Source organism: Oncorhynchus keta, chromosome 32, assembly GCF_023373465.1.
Source record: "Oncorhynchus keta strain PuntledgeMale-10-30-2019 chromosome 32, Oket_V2, whole genome shotgun sequence".
In the NCBI taxonomy this organism is placed as follows: Eukaryota; Metazoa; Chordata; class Actinopteri; order Salmoniformes; family Salmonidae; genus Oncorhynchus; species Oncorhynchus keta.
Genome location: NC_068452.1, coordinates 5367566 through 5394731, shown reverse-complemented (window position 1 = coordinate 5394731; position 27166 = coordinate 5367566). Strand labels below are relative to the sequence as shown.

Sequence of the window (27166 nt, the reverse complement as noted above, 5' to 3'; positions counted from 1 at the left end):
ACTGGAGTGGACTGGATTCCTGAATCCATGGGTGACTTAAACACAGGTTTTACAGTTGGGCAGGTTCGTTTAGCCTACACTCGGCAGTGCTTCTCAGTAAGTCGACTTGGATGATTACTCCTCGTCGTTGCCGTGGTGTCCCTCTTCACCCTGCTCTCTCATCTCCCACTTCCTACTCATCCGTTTAATTGCACTCCAATGAGCAGGCAGAGGAGAAGGGAGGAAGTGCGGGTGTGGTGGAAAAGCAACGCTAGCCCCGTATCAGCGAAGAGAATCATCAGCCTCCTCTAGAGGAGTGACTATAATTCACACACAGATGTAAAGTGTCTGTTGCGAGGATTGACGTGTGGCGTGTAGGTGGCCTTTATGGAAGCAACGCCTCACAATAACCTCACTACACCAAGGAAGGAAAGAAAAAGGTTATTTGTAATTCTTCCCTCCGTGCTTCAGTCGTCTTTTGTGTTGGTCACGGTTTACACGAAGAACATTTTTTGTTTAAGTGGAAGCATAAACACTTCAGGTAAATGCAAATACTCCAGCTTCCCCTCCAAAGATGTCTGGTACAGGCTTAGTTAGACTAACTTCTTCTGGGGGGGGGGGTATTATTTTCGCGTCCTCTCAAATTGAATCCTCCCCGCTCTCCCTAGCCTCCCCTCCCGCCTCTGATCTTTCTGAAATATTCATCATCTGTCGTATCGCCTCAATGCTCACCAGTACAGCCATGCATATATCCAGTATCCACGCTGCAGCAGGCGAAGCCTCCCTACTAACCCTAAAGGAGGGCTTTAGACCAAGCGAACCTCGCTGTCCAGACCATGACAGACGACATCCATTCTAGTTGCTCTGTGCAAAAACTCTTGTATAGTCCCCTCAAGCACTGAGAAACAGAGTTCACTATAAAAATACTTATTTCCATTCACTCCCATTGACGTGCTCCCATTCACCCTAGATATTGTGACACAAGCCTCCTTGTCCATTCTTCCTCCATACAGAGTAATTGTGGACAACAGCCCAGCATGTTACATCAGAGTTCATGCAGCATCGTCCTTCCTTGCAGTGACAACACAGCCTCCCGTTACTCCCTACAAGAGCCGGAGCCTGCTGGTTCTCCGTTCTACCTGATAATTAATTGCGCACACCTGGTGTCCCAGGTCTAAATCGGTCCTTGGTTAGAGGGGAACAATGGAGGGGGGTAGTGGAACTGGCTTCGGGTCCAGAGTTGCGTTTGAGGGCTCTATAACAATGGAGACGGGGGAAACACACTGCCGTTGTTACATCAGAGAAGCCACGCAGACACGAAGGCCTAGTTCTACCGCTACACACTTTCTTCCTTCCCTGCTTCCCTTCTCTGTGTAATCTGATCCAACTCTGCACTTCCACACCTCGGACGAGACAACACTGACCTCCTATAATTCCTAGTGCGAGGAGCGTACAGGGGGTAAACATGAATTACCCAACTAGCTCGTCCCAGTCTGTGGCAACTGTATGCCCTCTGGTCTGGTGTGATACACTTTCGACACATCTACTGATCGAAACCTAATTAGAATGATTATTTAGACAGTTAGACTGGTTAGACATTATTGTGTTACACGGTCAAATAGAACCTACATTAACTTGTTGAATGACTTGCAAGTCATCGTTTCTTTTTATTTGCCAGTTGACTGCTAGCTGTTTTCCAGGCTGTTTTCCAAGCTATGTCAATTAACACAATAACATTAGCTAAGGCTTTGCGTTTCTCCCGATGAATCACTGCTAATGACACCATGTAGCTGCTGTAATGTAAAACCATGCTGTTACCGTCTTGGAACTGTCCACTGTTTTCTACTGCTGTCACTGTATTTAGCTAGGGTGGTAATGAATCATTTCGTCAAGTCCAGTAAGCCAAACTCTAAAATTCAAGACTAGGCCCTAATCCTCAATTTGAAAGTCCGAGAGGCTTCATGCTTTGACTCTTGAAAGCATATTATAAACAGACGTAAAATGTCTTTGACACGCGGGTTCTCTTAGACGTGGATGTTCATAGAATCCGATATCGTCCCCTCTTTTCAAGTTGGAGAATGTGTGCTTGCGCTCTGTTTCACATGCGATCCTGCCAGCAGGGCCCTGCTTTGTGTACTTAAGCCTTTCAATGTGCCTGACTGTAGTGGGGGTTTGGTATGCTAGTGGAGCCGAGAGGGGAGTTCCATCAACTGGCTGTTATCGGTGGACTGATAAATGGACTGTAAGAAAGTAGCTGGAACAACTGGTAGGACAGGAGCCTGTGAGTTGATTTTTGAAAATGTATTTCACCTTTATTTAACCAGGTAGGTCAGTTGAGAACAAGTTCTCATTTACAACTGCGACCTGGCCAAGATAAAGCAAAGCAGTGCGACAAAAACCACAACACAGAGTTACACATAAACGTACAGTCAATAACACAATAGAAAAATCTATGTACAGTGTGTGTGCAAATGAAGATTAGGGAGGTAAAGGCGATAGAGCGCTATTTACAGATTGGCTGTGTACAGTGATCGGTACGCTGCTCTGACAGCTGATGCTTAGAGAGGGACATTTGTCTCCAGCTTCAGTGCCTTTTTTATTTATTTTTATTTTTTAAAGAAATGCAATTCGTTCCAGGCATTGGCAGCAGGGAACTGGAAGGAACGGCGACCAAAGGGGGTGTTGGCTTTGGGGATGTTTACAGTCAAACCAGACACCTAGGTATTTGTAGTTGTCCACATATTCTAAGTCAGAACCGTCCAGAGTAGTGATGCTAGTCGGGCGGGCGGGTGTGGGCAGCAATCGGTTGAAGAGCAAGCATTTAGTTTTACTTTCATTTAAAAGCAGTTGGGAGGCCACTAAAGGAGTGTTGTATGGCATTGAAGCTTGTTTGGAGGTTTGTCCAAAGGAGGGCCAGATGTATACAGCATGGTGTCATCTGCGTAGATGTGGATCAGAGATTCACCAGCAGCAAGAGCGACATCATGGATATATACAGACAAAAGAGTCGGCCCGAGAAATGAACCCTGAGACTGCCATAGAGACTGCCAGAGGTCCGGACAACAGGCTCCCCGATTTGACTAACTGAACTCTATCTGACAAGTAGTTGGTGAACCAGGTGAGGCAGTCATTTGAGAAACCAAGGCTATTGAGTCTGCCGATAAGAATGCGGTTATTTGACACAGTCAAGCCTTGGCCATGTCGATGAAGATGGCTGCACAGTACTGTCTTTTATCGATGGCGGTTATGATATCGTTTAGGACCGTGAGCGTGGCTGAGGTGCACCCATGACCAGCTCGGAAACCAGATTGCATAGTGGAGAAGGTACGGTGGGATTTGAAATGGTCAGTGATCTGATTGTTAACTTGGCTTTCAAAGATTTTAGAAAGGCAGGGCAGGATGGATATAGGTCTATAACAGGTTGGGTCTAGTGTCTCCCCCTTTGAAGAGGGGGGTGACTGCGGCAGATTTCCAATCTTTGAGGATCTCAGACGAAACAAGAGGTTGAGCAGGCTAATAGGGGTTGCAACAATTTTGGCGGTTCATTTTAGAGAGGGTCCATTGTCTAGCCCAGCTGATTGTAGGGATCCAGATTTTGGGCAAGTTGCTGCAGGGGGTGCAGAGCTGTTGGCCGGGATAAGGGTAGCCAGGTGGAAAGCGTGGCCAGACGTAGAAAAATGCTTATTGAAATGATCGGTTATCGTAGATGAGTGAACCCTCTGGACAGGATGCTGGTCTATCGCAGGGCCTTACCTCTAATCTATCTCCTTAGTGCTGAGTGCAAATCAGACACTCATCAGGTCCCATTTTTGCAGTCTTTGGTCACACTCGGCCGGGGATCGAACTCACAACCTGGGCTCTAACCTCAAGTCACATTTTATTTGTCACATGCTCCGAATACGGCAGATGTTGACCTTACCGTGAAATTCTTCCTTACAAGCCCCTTAACTCCATTTTCTTAACTGTGCTATTGGTTAAGAAAATATTTACTAAATAAACTAAAGAACAATGAGGCTTTGACTTGATATTATAAAATAACTAATGAGGCTGTATACAGGGGGTACCGGTACTAAGTAATGTGCGGAGGTACAGGTTAGTCGAGGTAATTTGTACATGTAGGTAGGGGTAAAGTGACTGTGTAGATAATAATCAGCGAGTAGCAGCAGTGTAAAAACAAAAAGGGGGAGGGTGGTGTCAATAAAAATAGTTTGGGTTTAGTATAGTTTGATTGTTCTTATCTTGTCTAATGGCTTGGGGGTAGAATCTGTTAAGGAGCCTTTTGGAACTAGACTTGGTGCTCTGGTACCGCTTGCCGTGCTGTAGCAGAGAGAACAGTCTATGACATGGGTGACTGGAGTCTTTGACAATTTTTTGGGCCTTCCTCTGACACTGCCTTGTATATGGGTCCTGGATGGCAGGAAACTTGGCTCCAGTGATGTACTGGGCCATACGCACTACCCTCTGTTGCACTTTATGGTCGGATGCCAAACAGCTGCTATACCAGGCACTGATGCAACCGGACAGGATGCTCTCAATGGTGCAGCTGTGTAACGTTTTGAGGATGTGGGGACCCCATGCCAAATCTTTTCAGTCTTCTAAGTGAACATTCACAGATAGTTTCCTGCACCTTCAGGTTTGACTGATAACTGTAACTAGATATTGTCCCAACCTAGTTTTTGATGTGGTTGTATCTACTCTGGAAACAATTATCTCTGTGTAGCAAATGTCGTTGAGCCTATCCCTCTGACTGGGGAAACAACAATCCAGACCCCAGGTGCTGCTGAGTCATAGCCTGGTCTGACCGTGGAATAACCACAACTTCCTGTAGCGCACACAGTCGATCGATTAGCATCACGCTCCACACGGCTGCACATCCTCCCGTGTCGGTTTTTATACTCCACAGTTGGCCAATTAACCCCTATTTCTTCCAGTAGTCCCACAGTGGACAAAGTGATGGGTGAGTGTGAATAAGAGGGGGAGGTGGTGGTGAGCGGGTCCTGGCGGGGTTTAAGCTTTCTCTCAGCAGGCTAGCTGGACCAAAACCACCTACCAGACACACACAGGGGTCACACAGCTGTGTGTGAACTGTGTCTAGGGAGCACTTACTGACCATGGCCTCTTAGCAGTGGAGCTGCAAATCTATTTAGAGAATTGGCAGGGATGTGGAGGTTTTGGGGGGGGGGGGTCTTTTACAAATGTTCCATCCCGAGAATAAATGACTTTTCTCCTGGGTAACCCGGCATTTCTCAGCAACCCCAAACAGCTATGACTCCGCAGGACCAAGCTCGTCTCTGTCCTGGCACCCCAATGGCAGAACCAGCCACCCCCCTGAAGCTAGGACAGCAGAGTCCCCGTCCATCTTTTCTGAAATCACCTGAAACCCTAACTCATTTAAGAGTATTTTAAATAATCGCCATCCTTACCCCTATGGCCTATTTTACATTTGCATAATTAGTAGGCTGACTCATTAGCCTACCTTTCATAATATTTCCCTTAATGTTGTACGACGTGAGTAATGGGTGTATTACCTCTCGTGGCTTAATTTCTTCCTTGCTCACATCAGTTAAATAAAATGTTTCGTTGTCCTTCATTGTAATGACATACGAGAATAAGATGCAGACGGATTTCGCTTCTCTTCGCCGAGATTGAATGGCTATGGGTCTGAATAAATAACTGCTGTAGTCTATTGCCATTGCATTTAACATTCAGCAAACAAGAGCACGCTTGCATCCCTCTTCGTCCACAAACATAATACGTTCTAGTCTAGCTTTCCCCGGGACTCCACAAGAGTTAAGGGGAGAAGCCAGCGGAGGGCCGGTGAGTATTGCTCTCCATAAAATGCGCCGTCTGTCACCGGCCTGAGTGTTGATTGATCATGCAGAAAAGTCTGTAGAGAAGACCGATTTAGACATGACACTATCAATGGAACAGTTCTGTTTCACATCATGCTGTTCTTAGAAATGATTTACCAGTTTCTCAGTTATTTATCCCGGGAAACAGGAAGTAGGTTTGGACGGAAAGTCTCTTAATCTCGCTAACCCAGTTCCCCCAGCGTGTACGTGTTGATGTGTGTGCATTGGTGGGGGGAGGCAGGTCCGCCTTATACACATATAGTGAACGTAGCTTTACAGATGTGTGGTTAATGGGACTTAAATCTGCTTGATCTGTCTACCCCCCACACACACACACTCTGTCACAGCTGTCTTTTGTCTCTTGATCCCTCTGTCTCTTATGGCTGTCTGTGGAACAAGTCTACCTCTGGTTTAGCAGCACATGTGGCCAGGATCAAGAAAACAAACCTCTGTCTACGAGACCAGAAATCAATTCTGCACGCTGTATCGCTGCTCTCAGATGTAGATGTATGGCTTTCGAGACCCACAATGGTTTTAGACTGTGAAGGTTCTATGATGCCTCTAGCCACACCTCCACCACTGTTTTGTTTCCCCATCAGGCTTTTGAAACAGATTGAAGCCTCTTTTTTTTATCTCCTTAGATCTGGGGTTCTTCCACTCTGTCATTTATCCTCTTTGTTCCTTTTGGGGTGTAGCTTAGGCTAGCCTGGTTTAGTCAACCTTATCTTGGTAAACCAGGTCCGCTGGATCTCTTTTAGTGTGTCAAGGCTTAAGCTAATAGCCATTTGTGATTCAAGTCAGTGTATACTTCTGGCCCTTCTTTGGACACTGTGTTAACAACCCTCCAGGCAAGCTTCAATGCCATACAACTCTCCTTCCCTGGCCTCCAATTGCTCTGAATACAAGTAAAACTAAATGCATGCTCTTCAACCGGTCGCTGCCTGCACCTGCCCGCCTGTCCAACATCACTACTCTGGACGGCTCTAACTTAGAATATGTGGACAACTACAAATACCTAGGTGTCTGGTTAGACTGTAAACTCTCCTTCCAGACCCACATCAAACATCTCCAATCCAAAATTAAATCTAGAATTGGCTTCCTATTTCGCAACAAAGCATCCTTCACTCATGCTGCCAAACATACCCTTGTAAAACTGACCATCCTACCAATCCTCGACTTCGGCGATGTCATTTACAAAATAGCCTCCAATACCCTACTCAACAAATTGGATGCAGTCTATCTCCGTGCAATCCATTTTGTCACCAAAGCCCCATATACTACCCACCATTGCGACCTGTACGCTCTCGTTGGCTGGCCCTCACTTCATACTCGTCGCCAAACCCACTGGCTCCATGTCATCTACAAGACCCTGCTAGGTAAAGTCCCCTCTTATCTCAGCTCGCTGGTCACCATAGCATCACCCACCTGTAGCACGCGCTCCAGCAGGTATATCTCTCTGGTCACCCCCAAAACCAATTCTTTCTTTGGCCGCCTCTCCTTCCAGTTCTCTGCTGCCAATGACTGGAACGAACTACAAAAATCTCTGAAACTGGAAACACTTATCTCCCTCACTAGCTTTAAGCACCAGCTGTCAGAGCAGCTCACAGATTACTGCACCTGTACATAGCCCAACTATAACATAGCCCAACTATAATTTAGCCCAAACAACTACCTCTTTCCCTGCCATATTTATTTTATTTATTTTGCTCCTTTGCACCCCATTATTTTTATTTCTACTTTGCACATTCTTCCACTGCAAATCTACCATTCCAGTGTTTTACTTGCTATATTGTATTTACTTTGCCACCATGGCCTTTTTTTGCCTTTACCTCCCTTATCTCACCTCATTTGCTCACATCGTATATAGACTTGTTTATACTGTATTATTGACTGTATGTTTCTTTTACTCCATGTGTAACTCTGTGTCGTATGTGTCGAACTGCTTTGCTTTATCTTGGCCAGGTCGCAATTGTAAATGAGAACTTGTTCTCAACTTGCCTACCTGGTTAAATAAAGGTGAAATAATAAATAAATAAATAATGAATGGATAGGGTTTGATTCAAGTCGGTGTATAAATGGATGGGGCTGTAAAGAGCTGTAAATGAGAATGTGTTCTCAGTCAACTTACCTGTTAAAATAATGGTCAAATAAACAAGAGGTTCCAATTTAAATGTAGCAATGCTAAGATTTATACTCTCCAGCGCATGGGTGTGTTTTGCCAGATAGGAGCCAAAAACACACACACACACACACACACACACACACACACACACACACAACTTGCCAGGGTTATGAGGACACTCCCCAGTCTGACATGCCTGTGAGTGGAGGCTGGAGATGATGAGCAGTATTCACACCGTCTGTGGAACCTAGTTAAGCATCCACTGACACAACGTCTGTGTGAGCCCGTTTAGTCAGGAAGGGATGGTTTGGATGTATGACAATAGCTAAGACCTGTTTGTCTGAGAGGAGGGGAGGGTTAGAGCGAGAGGGTGAAACAGCGTTTTCAGCTCAGGACTATTTTGGTTGATGTTCGCAGCGGGAAAGTGTGTTGAACGAGGCTAAATGTACGGGGCGAGTGTGGAATATCACACCAGGATTCGAGCGATTGGCGCCAAACCGCATTCATCTCGCTCTTTTACTCTCGTCTACTGGGGGCTCTCTGACAGTCAAGACATTCCTGCCCTCATTGTGTTGTGCTTCCTGGAAGGCCAGACCATCAGTCCAGAATGCTCTAGAGTTAGATTCCCCTCCCCCAATCCTAACCTTAACCATTAGTGGGGGAAATGCAAAACTGACCCAAGATCAGAATCCTCCAAACTATCCCAGTGGCTAAGGAAGAACAATAGTGGGGTTCAAATCAAAACTTTATTTGTCACGTGAGCTGAATACAGCAGGTGCAGACCTTACAGTGAAATACTTACTTACAGGCTCTAACCAATAATGCAAAAAAGGTGTTAGGTGAACAATAGGTAAGTAAAGAAATAAAAACAACAGTGAAAAACAGTAGTGAGGCTATAAAAGTAGCGAGGCTACACACAGACACCGGTTAGTCAGGCTGATTGAGGTAGTATGTACATGTAGATATGGTTAAAGTGACTATGCATATATGATGAACAGAGAGTAGCTGTAGTGTAAAGAGGGGTTGGCGGTTGGCGGGGGGGGGGATATGGTTAAAGTGACTATGCAATGCAAATAGCCCGGGTAGCCATTTGATTACCCGTTCAGGAGTCTTATGGCTTGGGGGTAAAAACTGTTGAAGCCTTTTTGTCCTAGACTTGGCACTCCGGTACCGCTTGCCATGCGGTAGTAGAGAGAACAGCCTATGACTGGGGTGGCTGGGGTCTTTGATCATTTTTAGGGCCTTCCTCTGACACCGCCTGGTGTAGAAGTCCTGGGTGGCAGCCAGCGTAGCCCCAGTGATGTACGGGCTGTACGCACTACCCTCTGTAGTGCCTTGCGGTCGGAGGCCGAGCTATTGCCGTACCAGGCTGTAATGCAACCAGTCAGGATTAGAGGTCGACCGATTATGATTTTTCAATGTCGATACCGATTATTGGAGGACCATTTTAAAAAATATTTACAGTTGTGGCCATAGGTTTTGAGAATGACACAAATATTAATTTTCTGCTGTCTGCTGCCTCAGTTTGTATGATGGCAATTTGCATATACTCCATAATGTTATGAAGAGTGATCAGATGAATTGCAATTAATTGCAGAGTCCCTCGTTGTCATGCAAATTACCTGAATCTCAAAAAACATTTCCACTGCATTTCAGCCCTGCCACAAAAGGACCAGCTGACATGTCAGTGATTCTCTCGTTAACACAGGTGTGCTTGTTGACAAGTAGATCCCTCTGTCATGCTGATTGAGTTCGAATAACAGACTGGAAGCTTAAAAAGGAGGGTGGTGCTTGGAATCATTGTTCTTCCTCTGTCAAACATGGTCACCTGCAAGGAAACGCGTGCTTTGCACAAAAAGGGCTTCACAGGCAAGGATATTGCTGCCAGTAAGTTTGCACCTAAATCAAACATTTATCGGATCATCAAGAACTTCAAGGAGAGCGATTCAATTGTTGTGAAGTACGCTTCAGGGCACCCAAGAAAGTCCAGCAAGCGCCAGGATCGTCTCCTAAAGTTGATTCAGCTGCGGGATCGGGGCACCACCAGTACAGAGCTTGCTCAGGAATGGCAGCAGGCAGGTGTGAGTGCATCTGCACGCATAGTGAGGTGAAGACTTTTTGAGGATGGCCTGGTGTCAAGAAGGGCAGCAAAGAAGCCACTTCTCTCCAGGAAAAACATCAGGGACAGACTGATATTCTACAAAAGGTACAGGGATTGGACTGCCGAGGACTGGGGTAAAGTCATTTTCCTCTGAATCCCCTGTCCGATTGTTTGGGGCATCTAGAAAAAAGCCAAGGGAGTGGGCTCACTCACAATTTTGCCTAAGAACACAGCCATGAATAAAGAATGGTACCAACACATCCTCCGAGAGCAACTTCTCCCAACCATCCAGGGACAGTTTTGGTGACGAACAATGCCTTTTCCAGCATGATGGAGCATCTTGCAATAAGGCAAAAGTGATAACTAAGTGGCTCGTGGAACAAAAAAAAAATAGATATTTTGGGTCCATGGCCAGGAAACTCCCCAGACCTTATTCCCATTGAGAATTTGTGGTCAATCCGCAATCCGCGGGTGAACAAACAAAACCCCACAAATTCTGACATTCTGACAAGCATTGATTATGCAAGAATGGGCTGCCATCAGTCAGGATGTGTGCCCAGAAGTTAATTGACAGCATGCCAGGGCGGATTGCAGAGGTCTTGGAAAAAGAAGGGTCAACACTGCAAATATTGACTCTTTGCATCAACTTCATGTAAATGTCAATAAAAGCTTTGACACTTATGAAATGCTTGTAATTATACTTCAGTCTTCCATAGTAACATCTGACAAAAAATATCTAAAGACACTGAAGCAGCAAACTTTGTGAAAATTCATATTTGTCATTGTCTAAATTTTGGCCGTGTGTGGGGGTGTATGTATATATAATTTAACAATGACAATTACAACAATACTCAATGAACATTTATTTTAACATAATATAATACATAAATAAAATCTATTTAGTCTCAAATAAATAATGAAACATGCTCAATTAGGTTTAAATAATGCAAAAACAGTGTTGAAGAAAGTAAAAGTGCAATATGTGCCATGTAAAAAAGCTAATGTTCTAGTTCCTTGCTCAAAACATGAAAACATGAAAGCCGGTGGTTCAATATTCCCAGTTAAGAAGTCTTAAGTTGTAGTTATTATAGGAATTATGACGCGTCGACTATTTCTCTCTACACCATTTGTAATTTCAAATACCTTTGACTATTGGATGTTCTAAAAGGCTCTTTAGTATTGCCAGCCTAATCTCAGGAGTTGTTAGGCTTGAAGTCATAAACAGCGCTGTGAAGCAAGCATTGCTAAGAGCTGCTGGCAAACACAGTAAAGTTTGAATGAATACATACGAGCCTGCTGCCGCCTACCACTGCTCAGTCAGACTGCTCTGTCAAATCATAGAAGTACGAGCCTTTGGTCATCAATATGGTCAAATCTGTAAACTATCATTTTGAAAACAAAACTCTTCTTTCAGTGAAATACTTCTGTTACATTGCACAACCTTAAATTTTTTTGGTCATAATTATGTAAAATTCTTGCAAATTAGCTCGCAACGAGCCAGGCGGCCCAAACTGTTGCATATACCCTGACTGTGCGTGCAATGAACAAAGAGAAGTGACGACTTTCCCTACTTAATATTGCCTGCTAACATGAATTTATTTTAACTAAATATGCAGGTTTAAAAATATATACTTCAGTGTATTGATTTTAAGAAAGGCATTGATGTTTATCGTTAGGTACATTCATGCAACATTTGCGCTTTTGTGAAATCATCCCCCCGTTTGGCATAGTAGGCTGTGATTCGATGATAAATTAACCGGCACGGCATTGATTACATGCAACGCAGGACAAGCTAGTTAACCTAGTAATATCATCAACCATGTGTAGTTAACTAGTGATTTATGTGAAGGTTAGTTTTTTTACAAGATATGTTTAATGCTAGCTAGTAACTTACCTTGGCTCCTTGCTGCACTTGCATAACAGGTGGTCAAGCCTGCCACGCAGTTTCCTCATGGAATGCAATTGACGTCCGAAAGTGCAGACTACCGATTGTTAACTTGAAATCGGCCATAATTAATCGGCCAACCTCTAGTCAGGATGCTCTCGATGTTGCAGCTGTAGAACCTTTTGAGGATCTCCGGACCCATGCCAAACCTTATTAGACTGTCATGACGGTTTTGGTGTGTTTTGACCATTCTAGTTTGGTGATGTGGACACCAAGGATCTTGAAGCTCTCAACCTGCTCCACTACAGTGCCGTCGATGAGAATGGGGGCATGCTCGGTCCTCCTTTTCCTGTCGTCCACAATCATCTCCTTAGTCTTGGTTACATTGAGGGATAGGTTGTTATTCTGGCACCACCCGGCCAGGTCTCTGACCTCCTGCAAACGTAATGATGGTGTTGGAGTTGTGCCTGGCCATGCAGTCGTAGGTGAACAGGGAGTACAGGTGGGGACTGAGTATGTACCCCTGGGGGACTCCAGTGTTGAGGATCAGCATGGCAGATGTTGCTACCTACCCTCACCACCTGGGGGCGGCCCGTCAGGAAGTCCAGGATCCAGTTGCAGAGGGAGTTGTTTAGTCCCAGGATCCTTAGCTTAGTGATGAGCTTTGAAGGCACTACGGTGTTGAACGCTGAGCTGTAGTCAATGAATAGCATTCTCACATAAGTGTTCCTTTTGTCCAGGTGGGAAAGGGCAGTGTGGAGTGCAATAGAGATTGCATCATCTGTGGATCTGTTTGGGCGGTATGCAAATTGGAGTGGGACTATGGTTTCTGGGTTAATGGTGTTGATGTGAGCCATTACCAGCCTTTCAAAGCACTTCATGGCTAGATGGCTATGGTGATAAAGTGCTACGGGTCTGTAGTCATTTAGGCAGGTTGCCTTCTTGGGCACAGGGACTATGGTGGTCTGCTTGAAACATGTTGGAATTACAGACTCAATCAGGGACATGTTGAAAATGTCAGTGAAGACACCTGTCAGGGGGTGGCCAGGGCAGGGGTTTGGAAAAGGAAAGTATAGCTCCTAGTACAGCGCTGAATAATAATGGGTCAAGGTACAGGAGGAAGTGAGGGAGTGAGTCCATCGGTCATTAACCTAACCACACTACTTAGAATGCAGGGCCGAGGAGCAAAGTCCACCCCGATGTACACACCATGCAATCCAACAGCAGTTCCTGGTCACTACCCACGATGCAACAGTGTTCAGGTATACACAGTGGCGTTCTGTCAGCAGACGACATATTGCAATACTACTACCACTTTTAACTTGTGGTCAACACAGCTCAAGGAATCTGTACTTTTCATTTCCTAATGGGGGGGATTTGATGAAGGAGCCACAAGTTCTGTTGATGTTTTACCAGCACCCAGAACACTGTAGAAACACACTCAACATGCCTCCCTCGCTCTCTCTCTTTCTCTCCTATCTGTTCTTCTCTGCTATCATATCATAACTTTATCACCATAGCCATCTACAGTCTGGTACAGTCAGGGTCAAAACTGCCGAGGCTGTTTGCAGTGTTACAAAAAACGCAAGTGAGAATAAGATTGATTGGACAACCAGGAAGAGTTGATAGACTAGATAGTCAACAGTATAGTGTGTGTGTGTGAGTGACTGAAGTCTTTGTTACTAAGGCGATGTGGGGTGTGTCGCAACAGTGCAACAATTAAATCGGAACTCATTGTCTGAACCCACTGCCTTGCCCAGGAGAACACTGCCACAGATTCACACACACAAAAAAAAATATATATATAAGCGTGTGGTACCAGGATAGACTGCATACCTACTATTTTGACATTATTTTTCAATGTCATCTAATTCATTATTATCTAATGGTAATTGGTACAGTTGAAAGGACAAGACACTCCCAAGCTTGGGAAAAGGAGAAATGCGTGCCACACCTCTTTTAACACAGAGCGAGAGAGAAATGGGGAGTAGGAGAGGTGGGAGACATGTTCTGTGTCCATGATGAGTAAGCTTGTAGCTGTAACGTGTAGCTGCAAGCTCAGACAGAAATGCCTCTTGGCCAACGCCCCGTTCACTGTGAACCCCCATAGGTCAGGTAGCTTGCTGACTGGGCTGTGACTCGACTGTTCTCAATGGAGCTCAGATGGGCACACGTACCTCCTTAAGGGCCTAGAGTGACACCTATGCATACTACACACACACTGACACTCCCATGGCAACATGGTGACTTTTCTGTGACTCACCAGTCTGTTGTTCCAAATGCTAGTGAGATAAGTATGCATGAGGGCTCTCTGGGTGGAGGGTCTAGAATAACAGACACACCAATGTAATTTCTCTCTGAACCCTGGGGGGGGGAAACGCAGGAAGGTCATTAGTGAGAAATACACAATTATACGGGCATCTCCACTACACTCCTGGTCTCTGTGGGAAACACATGACAACTCTCCAGTTCTAGAGGTTGAAACATTAAACACACACACACACACACACATCCCCCATTCTGAGCCCCGGGGCTAACACAGGAAGGAGGGTGTGCTACGATCACTCACATCAGTAACAGGCTCACGGCTTGACAGACCCACAGAGCAGCTCCAGGCTCATTTCAGACCAGGATTGTTATGCACGCTGGTACAGTAGTGCTACCCCTCTCTCACGTACAAAAAAAAATACTTCGGAGCGGCATAAAATAACAATGAGTTAAATGTGATTTCCAGAGGGATGACAATTTAGATGTTTAAAAAAAGTCCTATGAGATTAAACGAATATGCTTTTGCATAGTAACGCTCATAGATACATGTTGACTGTATTAGGTCATAATCACATGTATGCAAATGCAGTACCTGGGTTGCATACGAGGACAGGCAGCGGTAGCCAGGAATTTAGTGCATCGCCCATCATGTGCAAACACGCCCGGGGGACAACATGCTGTCACGGCTCGCCACATTCTCTCCTAGCTACTACAAGGTGAGAAGTAGATCCGCTTTCCTTCATTCCTGTCATCCTGCCGTACGGTAGTCAGTCCAACCCTCCACCTCATTTCCATAGCTGCATATATTTGGAAACAAACACATTTTGTCAGGCTTTTCCGGTGACGGCAATATCAAGTGAATCTGTAGGCGACTCTCTGTCATGCCTCCCATAGGAAGTATTTCATATTGTATGTATTTTCGGCCTGAGTCTAGAAATAGGCAGGTAAATCTAATGGTTTAAAAGCGTCAAATGAATACCCACTCTCGTATGAGTAAGGAATAGCAGTGCAACATCGACTTAAAAAAGATTTCTGCATCGTTCATCTTAGCTGATCTTGGACGAATGGCGCATTCGTGTGGAATTGTGTGACGTCTCAAGCTGCTACATTCATGCATATGAAAAATGAGATGCGCGTAAACAGAAACGGGTTGACACACTCTCACACACTTGGCTTTTGCTCTTTGGGAGAATGGCTCTAAACAGCCTGACTCTTGTATCATGCATGCGTCCCACGGACTCTCCCACAATCCTATCCAGTTTACACACACACAGCATGTCAGTAATGGCTGTGCCCAGCAAAGAATCCCATCCCTTCAGTCACAGTAACTCCCATCACCGCAAACATCTGAACCACACACTGGTGACATTGTAGAGTGGCCACTAACATCACGTGCCACTCCCAATGCTTTTAACTGCAATGAGCGAGCCATCATTGATCATGTGTTGAGTGAGCGGTGGGTTGAGTGTAGAAATCGTGACGTTTTGTTCACAGTGAAACTGAGTGTTTTATATTGAGGAGTGGATGTGGGTCATCCTCCAACCAGCTCTCTCCTGCACCAGAGGTTATTTTGAGTCTGAAGACCATCAGAATTAGGAATGTGAGACACACACACACTCACTCTCACTTGGCCTTTGCTCGTTGGGAAAATGGCTCCAAACAGAAAAAGTAAAAAAATGCATTTAATTGTAAGAAACTTTTAGAATTATTGGTCTAATTCCAGACATTCAGTTAGATGGCATTGGGTTTTAATATCCCCATGTAATGTTAATGGAGAGCTAGCATGGCTGCAACATAATGAGTCGGCATTTAAATGCTTCATAATGATAAGCCATGTTGGGCCAACTGAGGAAGAGTAGGTCGGGTCCAAACCAACACGGCAGAAGGAATGCACTGTATCCGTATGACGATACTTCAGGAGGGAACGGGGAACACCTAGTCAGTTGTGTACAAAAATAAATTGAACTGTATTTTAAGACGGTTAAATGCTCTACTAACAAAAAAGCTGTTAGAATTGTAAGTATATGCATGTCCCTTAAGGTCCTTGTGTAATTGTAATGTGATATTGTACCCCCTAGCTCGATTGTCCATTGTTTGTAATTTATGTATGCTTGTGTTCCCTCATGTGCTTTATGTATTGATTTGTTGTAAATAAAATTAAAATAAATTAAAAATAAAAATAAAAACCTAGTCAGTTGTGTCTTCCGCATTTAACCCAACCCCTCTGAATCAGAGAGGTGCGGAGGGCTGCATTAATCTGCATCCACCTCTGCTGCGCCAAGGTGAGAGAGAGAGAGAGAGAGAGATACTGCCAGGAAAAATGACTTGATAAGGATTGAAAAAGAACTTAGGTGGGAGGGTTTTGAAATGGTTAAATCAGCCAGTGATAAATGCTATAAAGCGTTGGACCTGTATTTACAGGTGAAGGAGGAGTGGCGTTTTGAGGAGGAACTGTGTGTGTGTGTTCACCATAAAGGTGTTCTCTTAGGAGGAATAGGGTGTGTATGAATGACTACTTACTTTCTCACACATGAGAAACCCGTCTAGCGGGTTCTGGGAGCTGATACTGTCAGTCAGCAGCCGGCAGGCAGGCAGGTGTCTAGCTCCCACAGCCGTATGTATAGGCGGAGGCTCAGCCCGGGGTTAAAGGCCGCGGGGGCTTAGCAGTTGGCATTCCTGTCCTGCAGCTGTCTCTCTGCCCCCTCCGCTCCTATCCCAGCAGCCTTTGCTGTTGATTCGGTGTTGTCATTTCTGGCACTGTTCAGAGGGAGGGCATTCATTCACCTATCTGTACTCTTACCTGGGGGAGAGAGTATGAAATAAGATGTATTTTAACTAACGGCCTAATTAATATTTACCTCTTTTTTTTAAAAGACAGGTTAAAAGAATAAAGACGGCAAACTGTAAAATAATTGAGTGGTATGATTGTAATTTGCGGCAAAATGTGGAAGATAAAATAATTCTCTAAATGTTCTCTTTTTTTTTGTCTTTCAGGTCTTCTCCTCCATTGTTGTTGGTTTGAGCCCAGGAGGCCACCATGGAAATGCAGAGTGGGTTCATAATCTGGCTATATTGTTCTCCCCCTTTCACAACCTTTATTTTTATTTTTTAGATTTCCTCCTTTGTTTTCTTCCTCTTCTTGGCTATCACCTTCCTCTTCTCTTAATTCCTCCTCTCCCTCATATTCCTTCCTCTCCTTTGTTCAACTGAACACAATGTCTTCCCCTTAGTGCAATTAACAAGCATGTTAGATGCATAATAGGTCACTTCCAAGTGCAGTGTTGTCTCTAGTAACCCCTCTTTGCTCTCCCTCCTAGTGCGTTAACAAGAGTGTCAGCTATTATTCTAAGTGCAGTCCATAATAACCACATAGATATCCCCTCTTTCCCTCTGTAGTGGGCGCGCCCTGAGGGCACTAACAAGTGTGTTGAACATGGATAATATATAACTTCAAAGTGCACTTCCAGTCTAACCTCTCTGCCCTCCTTCCCTCCGTAGTGGGCAATGAGGGGAGGGTGAAGGTGAAAGAGTGGCAGCAGACCTACTACGCCGGGGACTCTGGGATCCAGTCAGGAGCCACCACAGTGAGGACCGATGACGACGGGACCGAGTACAGCACCAAGCAGTACAGCACCGTCACCACCACCGTCGTCTCAGAGAACCCTGCTGGTGAGACGCGCTCAGTTTAGTGTTTTGAGTACACGCGCTCAGTTTAGTGTTTTGAGTACACGCGCTCAGTTTAGTGTTTTGAGTACACGCGCTCAGTTTAGTGTTTTTGAGTACACGCGCTCAGTTTAGTGTTTTTGAGTACACGCGCTCAGTTTAGTGTTTTGAGTACACGCGCTCAGTTTAGTGTTTTGAGTACACGCGCTCAGTTTAGTGTTTTGAGTACACGCGCTCAGTTTAGTGTTTTGAGTACACGCGCTCAGTTTAGTGTTTTGAGTACACGCGCTCAGTTTAGTGTTTTGAGTACACGCGCTCAGTTTAGTGTTTTGAGTACACGCGCTCAGTTTAGTGTTTTGAGTACACGCGCTCAGTTTAGTGTTTTGAGTACACGCGCTCAGTTTAGTGTTTTGAGTACACGCGCTCAAATTGACATAAAGAAACATTCAAAAATACAACCTGCTGCAAACATGCACTGTGTCACTTAGGACCATGGAGTTAAAACACACACACACCTTATTACTGCTTAATACTAAACTATCATTCAAACCCAACATCTAAAAATACAAACCACAGCATTCTCCTCCCCCCCCCTCCCTGTAGAAGTGGAGTCTCAGTATGCCCTGACCCGGGCCCAGCGTGTCCGGGCGGCCATGTTCCCAGAGACGGTGATGGAGGGCACGACCATCCTGTCCACCCAGACTGACCCGTCCCAGATGACCAACGTCCAGCGGCTGGCCGAGCCCTCGCAGCTCCTCAAGACGGCCATCGTCCACCTCATCAACTACCAGGACGACGCCGAGCTGGCCACGCGCGCCATCCCCGAGCTCACCAAGCTGCTCAACGATGAGGACCAGGTACAGTACGGGTTGTTTGATACGTCTGTCTTTGCGTCTTTGACTGTGCCTTTTAAACAGCTTGGAAAATTCCAGAAAATGATGTCATGGCTTTAGAAGCTTCTAATAGGCTAATTGACATAATTTGACTCAATTGGAGGTGGACCACTGGATGTATTTCAAGGCCTACCTTCAAACTCAGTGCCTCTTTGCTTGACATCATGGGAAAATCCCCAAAAATCAGCCAAGACCTCAAAAATATTTTTGTAGACCTTGGGAGCAATTTCCAAAAGCCTGGAGGTATCACTTTCATATGTACAAACAATAGTAAGCAAGTATAAACACCATGGGACCACGTGGACATCATACCGCTCAGGAAGGAGACGCATTCTGTCTCCTAGAGATGAATGTACTTTGGTGCAAAAAGTGCAAATCAATCCCAGAACAACAACAAAAGACCTTGTGAAGATGCTGGAGGAAACGGGTACAAAATAATCTATATCCACAGTAAAAATGAGTCCTATATCGACATAAAAGGCAGCTCAGCAAGGAAGAAGCCACTGCTCCAAAACCTCAATAAAAAGCCAGACTATGGTTCGCAACTGCACATGGGGACAAAGATTGTACTTTTTGGAGAAGTGTCCTCTGGTCTGATGAAACAAAAATAGAACTGTTCGGCCATAATGACCATCGTTATGTTTGGAGGAAAAGGGCGGAGGCTTGCAAGCCAAAGAACACCGTGAAGCACGGGGGTGGCAGCATCCTGTTGTGGGGGTGCTTTGCTGCAGGAGGGACTGGTGCACTTCACAAATAGATGGCATCATGACGGAGGAAAATTATGTGGCTATATTGAAGCAACAACTCAAGACATTTGTCAGGAAGTTACAGCTTGGTCACAAATGGATCTTCCAAATGGACAATGACCCCAAGCATACTTCCAAAATTGTGGCAAAATGGCTTAAGGACAACAAAGTCAAGGTATCGGTGGCCAACACGAAGCCCTCACCTCAATCCTATAGAAAATCTGCGAATAGAATTTAAAAAGTGTGTGCGAGCAAGGAGGCTGACAAACCTGACTCAGTTACACCAGCTTTGTCAGGAGGAATTGGCCAAAATTCACCCAACTTATTGTAGGAAGCTTGTGGAAGGCTACCCAAAACATTTGACCCAAGATCAACAATGTAAAGGCAATGCTACCAAATACTAATTGAGTGTACGAAACCTTCTGACCCACTGGGAATGTGACGAAAGAAATAAAAGCTGAAATAAATAATTCTCTCTACTATTATTCTGACATGTCATTCTTAAAATAAAGTGTTGATCCTAACTGACCTAAGACAGGGAATTTTTACTAGGATTAAATGTCAGGAATTGTGAACAACGGAGTTTAAATGTATTTGGCTAAGGTGTATGTAAACTTCCGACCTCAACCGTACATTTGACTACACCATTATAGAATAGAAGAGGCATTATTTTAATTTGAATTTCCTTGAATTCATTTGAATTGCAATTCTGAACCATGTTTACTACTTCAGTTGAATTGGAATTTGAGGCATCTTCAATTCTGAAAAGAGCACAAACCTGCTATGCATGTTTCTTTTATCTACCCTCAGCATCTAGCTTTCAATCCACCCTTGTCATTTAGACATTGATTCGTTCAATCACTCATTCGTTCATGTTATTTACCACTAGTAATCACAGGTGGTAGTCAACCTGGCTGTCATTCATTCACATTGCTGTACTTCTCCAATAGTCAATATCTCTGCATTTTCCCCTCCATTCAAACGAACCAAACCCCCCTCTACGGTCTTCCAGGTGGTAGTCAACAAAGCCTCCCTGATCGTCAACCAGCTGACCCGCAAGGAGGCGTCTCGCCGGGCGCTGATGGCGTCCCCCCAGATGGTGGCGGCGGTGGTGCGGGCCATGCAGAACACCGGGGACATGGAGACAGCCCGGGCTACAGCCAGCATCCTCCACAACCTGTCCCACCAGAGAGAGGGCCTGCTCTCCATCTTCAAGTGCGGGGGCATCCCTGCCCTGGTCCGCATGCTCAGGTAGGAGTCTGAGGGACTGCGTGTGGGAGTGCATCTTCTCATCCTCTCTTCCTCTCATTCTCGCAACTCCCTTATTTTGTGGCCTTTTTTTATTTTGTGGCCTTCTATTGACAAGGCATTTGACAGTTCATTATGAGTCTTACTATGTTGATCTCTGGAAATCCTTACGGTAACTCTCTCCCTCTGTCAGTTCTCCCATGGAGTCTGTGCTGTTCTATGCCATCACCACCCTCCACAACCTGCTACTGCACCAGGAGGGAGCCAAGATGGCGGTGCGCCTGGCCGACGGACTGCAGCGAATGGTGCCTCTGCTGAAGAAGAGCAACCCCAAGTTCCTGGCCATCACCACCGACTGCCTGCAGCTGCTGTCCTACGGCAACCAGGAGAGCAAGGTGTGTGTGGGGGTGGGGTTGGGGGGTGAATGACTGTGTTTGAATGATTGCCCTGTGTTGGCATGGGTGTGGCTGCCATAGTAATTCTGTGACTGCATGCTTATGAGCATGTGTGGATATGAGACAGGTGTGGCCGGGTAGGGATGTCTTGCCTGTGGTTTAATGGGCAAGTGCATGTTTTGACCCTTTTGAAGATGTTCCCATTAACCTTGTAATGCCTAAACCCCTACTGGAAAAACGAGGAATTGGGCACATCCAAACATGTCACGAGCTGGACTAAAAGTGAATGTCCACACTTTGCTGCTCATAGAAATGCTATTGCTTGATTCATATGGTTTAAACTTTTTCCCCATCATCCCTCTCTCAGCTGATCATCCTGGCTAACAGTGGTCCGGAGGGCCTGGTCCACATCATGAGGAACTACAGCTATGAGAAGCTCCTGTGGACCACCAGCCGCGTGCTCAAAGTTCTCTCTGTCTGCCCCAGCAACAAACCTGCCATCGTGGATGCTGGTAAGTGTATTAGATTTGCAATGAGCGACACTGGTTCTAATTAATAGAAATTGTATATTTTTTCCCCCTCAGTTGTAATGCTATGAGATTATGAAGGATGTACATATTTTGCAGTTAAAGGAGTTAGAAAAGAGATGATCTATCCCTCTCTCTGTTTCCCTCTGTCAGGCGGGATGCAGGCTCTGGGGATGCACCTGACAGGCTCCAGTCAGCGTCTGATGCAGAACTGTCTGTGGACCCTGAGGAACCTGTCTGACGCCGCCACGAAACAGGTGAGAACTCCTACCTTCCAACCTAGAGCCATATAGACTGTTTCCACCCTGCTGTCTGCTTCTCTCATTTGTCCTAACCTTTGACCTTTTAACCTCACTTGCATTTACTCTAAATGTTCTTATTTATTGCAACAGCCATGTGTTTAAGAACCACTAATATACTACAGATGAACTAAACTCTCTGTCTCTCTCTAGGAGGGTCTGGACAGTCTCCTTCAGACTCTCGTTGGTCTCCTGAGCTCTGACGACGTCAACATGCTCACCTGCTCCACTGGCATCCTCTCCAACCTCACCTGCAACAACGCTCGCAACAAGGCCATGGTCACCCAGGGCAACGGCATCGAGGCGCTCATCCACGCCGTCCTGAGGGCGGGAGAGAAGGAGGACGTGGCGGAGCCGGCCGTGTGCGCCCTGCGTCACCTGACGTCGCGCCACTCCGACGCCGAGGTGGCCCAGAATGCCGTGCGCATGCATTATGGCATTCCCGCGATCGTCAAGCTGCTCAACCAGCCCTACTACTGGCCTGTCATCAAGGTGAGAGGCAGGATGGAGGGGTGTATAGAGGGACAACCAGCCCTACTACTGGCCTGTCGTCAAGGTGAGAGGCAGGATGGAGTGGTGTATAGAGGGACAACCAGCCCTACTACTGGCCTGTCATCAAGGTGAGAGGCAGGATGGAGGGGTGTATAGAGGGACAACCAGCCCTACTACTGGCCTGTCATCAAGGTGAGAGGCAGGATGGAGGGGTGTATAGAGGGACAACCAGCCCTACTACTGGCCTGTCGTCAAGGTGAGAGGATAGGAGAGGCAGGATGGAGGGGTGTATAGAGGGACAACCAGCCCTACTACTGGCCTGTCATCAAGGTGAGAGGCAGGATGGAGGGGTGTATAGAGGGACAACCAGCCCTACTACTGGCCTGTCGTCAAGGTGAGAGGATAGGAGAGGCAGGATGGAGGGGTGTATAGAGGGACAACCAGCCCTACTACTGGCCTGTCGTCAAGGTGAGAGGATAGGAGAGGCAGGATGGAGGGGTGTATAGAGGGACAACCAGCCCTACTACTGGCCTGTCACCAAGGTGAGCGGGGGAGAAAGAGTGAGGGGTTGTGGGATAGAGAGATGAACAGTTGACAGATGGTTGCCCAGGGAGAGGGCTAACCATTCACGTAACCGGCTGCTTAATTCGCTATGAGGTGAGAAGTAGGAGGCTTAAGGAGAGATGGAAAGAGGAAGACAAGGTTGTGATGGAAGAAGGAAAATGAGGGATGAGAAAGAAGCTACATGGAGAATGGGGAGAGGGAGAGAAATGGCATCGCGAGAGAAACTGTAAACGATGATGAGATGGGTGATATTTGTCAAACTAACAGTCTCTAACAAAAAACAATTTTGCTTTCTTTGTGCTCACTAATCAAAATGGCATCTCTAACCCCGCCTCTCTCTTGTCCTCAGGCTGTGGTTGGTCTGATCCGTAACCTGGCACTGTGCCCAGACAACCAGACCCCTCTGAGAGACGCCGGGGCCATCCCACGCCTGGTCAATCTGCTGCTCAAAGCCCACCAGGACGCCCAGAAACACGGCTCCGCCGCACAGCAGACATACCAGGTAGATGTAGAAACAGATCTATTGACTTTAAAAAAATAAATATATATGTATATAAATGTATCCAACGGTTATTCTTAACCTCCCTAGTCTCTTTTTGTTACTGACTCTTGCTTTCTCGCACTCTCTCAGGATGGCGTGAGGATGGAGGAGATTGTGGAGGGATGCACAGGGGCCCTGCACATCATGGCCAGAGACCCCATCAACAGGGGAGAGATCGCCAGCATGCAGACCATCCCACTCTTTGTACAGGTAAGCTTTTTTTTTTAAATCTCATACGTTTTTTGCTTTTAAGACGGCAATATCTCTGCTGCTGCTTATGTCTCCTGTAGATTGTGTGTGTTAACCATCGTCTCCCTCCTCCTACCTAGCTGCTGTACTCTCCAGTGGAGAACGTGAAGCGCGTGTCAGCGGGGGCTCTGTGTGAGCTGGCCCTGGACAAGCAGTCTGCGGAGATGATCGACGCAGAGGGAGCCTCCGCGCCGCTCATGGAGCTGCTGCACTCCAACAACGAGGGCATCGGTGAGACCACTTCTCTTAAAACCACATCAAAAATCAGGATTTGCAATAGATGCGTCACTAGTTTCACGTTTTTATTTTTATTAGTTGTACGGTACACGAATGGTATACATCGTCCAGCGAAATGCCTACTTGCGGGTTCCTTCTCGACCATGGAACAACAATACGAATACAAACAAAGTAAATGGTTCAGTAGAATAAACATTTTAGCGTAAGTAAAATACAGTAAGGCGCAATCTATAGTCCAATATAAGTTTTGGGGATGGGGGGGGGGCAAGTGTATAAATGTAGCCGTATAATAAGTCTGGTAGCAAGGTGCGGAGACTCAGACCAGTTCAAGTGTTCAGCAGTCTGACGGCTTGTAGTTAGAAACTGTCTCTGAGCCTGTTGGCATCAGACCTCGTGATCCAATACCGTCTGCTGGACAGAAAGGGAGAGAACAGCTCGTGATGGGATGTGTGGCGTCCTAGATGACGCTGCATGCCTTTCTCGGGCACCGTTTCCAGTAGATGTCCTAAATAGGTAGGAGCGCGGTACCAGTGATGCACTGGGCCGTCATCACCACCCGCTGGAGGGCCTTGCGGATAGATTCAGAGGTCGTTGTTTGGCTCCATTTGAGAGGTAGTTTTTACCTGGAAGAGAATGTTTTTTTTTTTTGTCTGACTGTGTAATGGGCTACATTTCCATAAACCAGTGGAGCCTCAACGGGTGTAAGTCTCTGCTGGTTTTCATCTCTCTCTCGCATTTAATTGACCCATTATTGAGTCTGGGTCATATCTGATCTCTTAACTCAATTGTTGAATGACACCAGGATTGAGAAGTAGCATTGCACACTGCAGCCATTTGATTCCCCCTGATACATCCTCTCAGAACTTGGGAGTAGATTGACTTACTGTGTCAGCCAATCAATATGTCTGTGTGATAACCTTGCTCCTCCCTCCCAGCCACCTACGCAGCCGCCGTTCTCTTCCGCATCTCCGAGGACAAGAACTCCGACTACAAGAAGCGTGTGTCCGTGGAGCTCACGCACTCCCTGTTCAAGCACGACCCCGCCGCCTGGGAAATGGTGAGTGGGAGCTATGCTCGGCCTCTAGCGCCCTCTGTGGCGAGGAGGGAGCCACTGCAGGATCTAATAACAAATTGCGGTTTAACTGAAGAAAATGCTTTGCTTCGAGCGGTAATTTAACATTGATAAAAATGCATGTATTACATTTTTCGGCGATTGTTACATGTGAAGTATTTTAGTTTCTGTAAAATGGCAGTGTAATATTTTGTATTTAGAAAAAAGGTAGATAATGCAGGTTAAGAAAAGAGGTGACAGTGTTGGCAGTTTGTCACGGTTTCTGTCGTCCATATATGGGCAACTCGCTGACTTGACTTTGACCTTTCACCTCTCGTGACCCCCTCCCCAGGCCCACAACGCTGTCCCCATGGAGGCAGGCTACGCAGCCGACGGTGAGTAACTCACTCTGGCAGAAAGGTGCTCATACTGACATGGGGCAGAACAGAACGCTGGCTGTGGCTCTGTGGGTTCATGTGCCAGATGGTCACTATAAAGTTAAATGTATTGCTTTGCTATATTTGAATTTCTGACATGATTATACTGTATTAAGGAGAGAGAAAGCAATTGATCTATGTAACTTCAACCATGTTAAAAGTGAATCCCCCCCCTGTTTTATGATTGAAGTAAGGGTATCATCTCCAGATAACTTAATGTTTTGCAAAGTGTTGATCTAAGTGTGTGTGTGTGTGTGTGTGTGTGTGTGTGTGTGTGTGTGTGTGTGTGTGTGTGTGTGTGTGTGTGTGTTTCAGAGCTGGATGCAGGCTACCCCCATTATGTAGACTACCCTGCTGACATGCCCATGGAAGGCGAGATGGGGATGTCCGATGTCGAGTACCAGAACGGCGGCATGAGGCAACCGGGATATGCCGAGCGCTATTAGGACAACGGTCCGTCCATACAGCCAATAGACAAATGTACACTCGCTCTTATTGTCAAGCGCGCAGATACACAAAAGACCGAGCAGCCTTTAGTTACATGCACCTATTATTATTCTAAAAACAAGTCACACCACTTTTTTTTTTTAAATAAAGATGCTGTTCTCTCTACAGACCACTGAAGGGAGGAAGAAGCAATCACACAGAACCTTCAAATGGAGGGATGTCAATCGGTCTCCGCTCACCTCGATGTAGTATATGCAATTATCACGGACTTGTGGGACTCCGACTCTAACAGGGCTTGCCATCTGTTTTCTAAGCATAATATTGATGATGCACCGGTTTTTAGTCGAGGACGCTTCAAGGTTGTTGTGCGCTTTTCGGTGGGTAATCGATGCCAAAGAGATTTTATTTTGTGACGATAATCATGTAGCTTCCTTTTTAAAATGTTTTTTCAAAGCTAGTTGAAAACACTGCCAGAGGTGACTGGACAATGTGTATTGTACTGCTCACATGCTTTCTGTCTGTGTAACGGTTTCTTTTAACACTATTTGCTGTTAACGTTTTTCCAACTGTGTTTCTCGAAAGGCTGCATGAGTTAATTCATGAGCTAGTAAGGAGTTAATACTGACTCAATACTGACTCAGTGGTGTAATATACTTACATTGACTCTCACAGTAGAAGGGAACCCAATAGGGGGAGTCTACTGGCTCTAAATCAAGAACCTTAGGTGGAACGCTACTGACAAGGAATTTGTCTTTCTACAGAAAAGGTTTTTACTTCAATTTTTGTTTAAGAAAATAAAGAATATATTAAAGTACAGGCAGGCTGGGTATTGATTTTACTGTCTGGGAAATACTGTATATCTGGGGCAATGCCATACTGTTTTTTTGTTGCTCTGTACAGCAAATCTTTCCTACCCAAATTTAGGGAAAGTACTCTTTATCCAATGATGATACATAGCTAGTTCTGCTGAAGTCAGAACCGCCACTCTTCATGGGACGGTAGGAGTTACTTGCATCACTATCTAGCGAGAACATTTTCAGTAGTCTCTCAGCCTAAAACGGTCACATTGTTTTGAGGAATTTTCACTGCATAAAATGGTTTGTGGCTCCATCTAGTGGTCTGCTGAGAAACCCGGAGCCCATGCAACAAGTTCAACAAGCCCAGAGACCT

At 45.8% G+C, this 27166-nt stretch overlaps 1 protein-coding gene across 5 annotated transcripts in view; it reads left to right on the top strand.

Annotated features, from left to right (window-relative positions):
• The window catches only part of LOC118364896 (junction plakoglobin-like), a 30011-nt gene extending 3199 nt beyond the window's left edge, over positions 1 to 26812 (top strand). Inside the window, exons 2-16 of one of the 5 annotated variants that reach the window (XM_052490449.1) lie at positions 17202 to 17257; positions 17706 to 17876; positions 18474 to 18727; positions 20522 to 20760; positions 20951 to 21152; positions 21520 to 21664; positions 21833 to 21936; positions 22132 to 22470; positions 23384 to 23536; positions 23666 to 23785; positions 23905 to 24055; positions 24997 to 25118; positions 25465 to 25507; positions 25877 to 26002; positions 26165 to 26812. In XM_052490449.1, the coding sequence (XP_052346409.1) occupies positions 17245 to 17257; positions 17706 to 17876; positions 18474 to 18727; positions 20522 to 20760; positions 20951 to 21152; positions 21520 to 21664; positions 21833 to 21936; positions 22132 to 22470; positions 23384 to 23536; positions 23666 to 23785; positions 23905 to 24055; positions 24997 to 25118; positions 25465 to 25507; positions 25877 to 25995 (2175 nt within the window). In that variant the 5' untranslated portion in view covers positions 17202 to 17244 and the 3' untranslated portion in view covers positions 25996 to 26002; positions 26165 to 26812. Of the gene's footprint in view, positions 1 to 14904; positions 14924 to 17201; positions 17258 to 17705; positions 17877 to 18473; positions 18728 to 20521; positions 20761 to 20950; positions 21153 to 21519; positions 21665 to 21832; positions 21937 to 22131; positions 22471 to 23383; positions 23537 to 23665; positions 23786 to 23904; positions 24056 to 24996; positions 25119 to 25464; positions 25508 to 25864 lie in introns of those variants that run through there. The other 4 variants (XM_052490447.1, XM_035746696.2, XM_035746697.2 and 1 more) reach the window with 4 other exon arrangements.
• Positions 26813 to 27166: the final 354 nt, after the last annotated feature.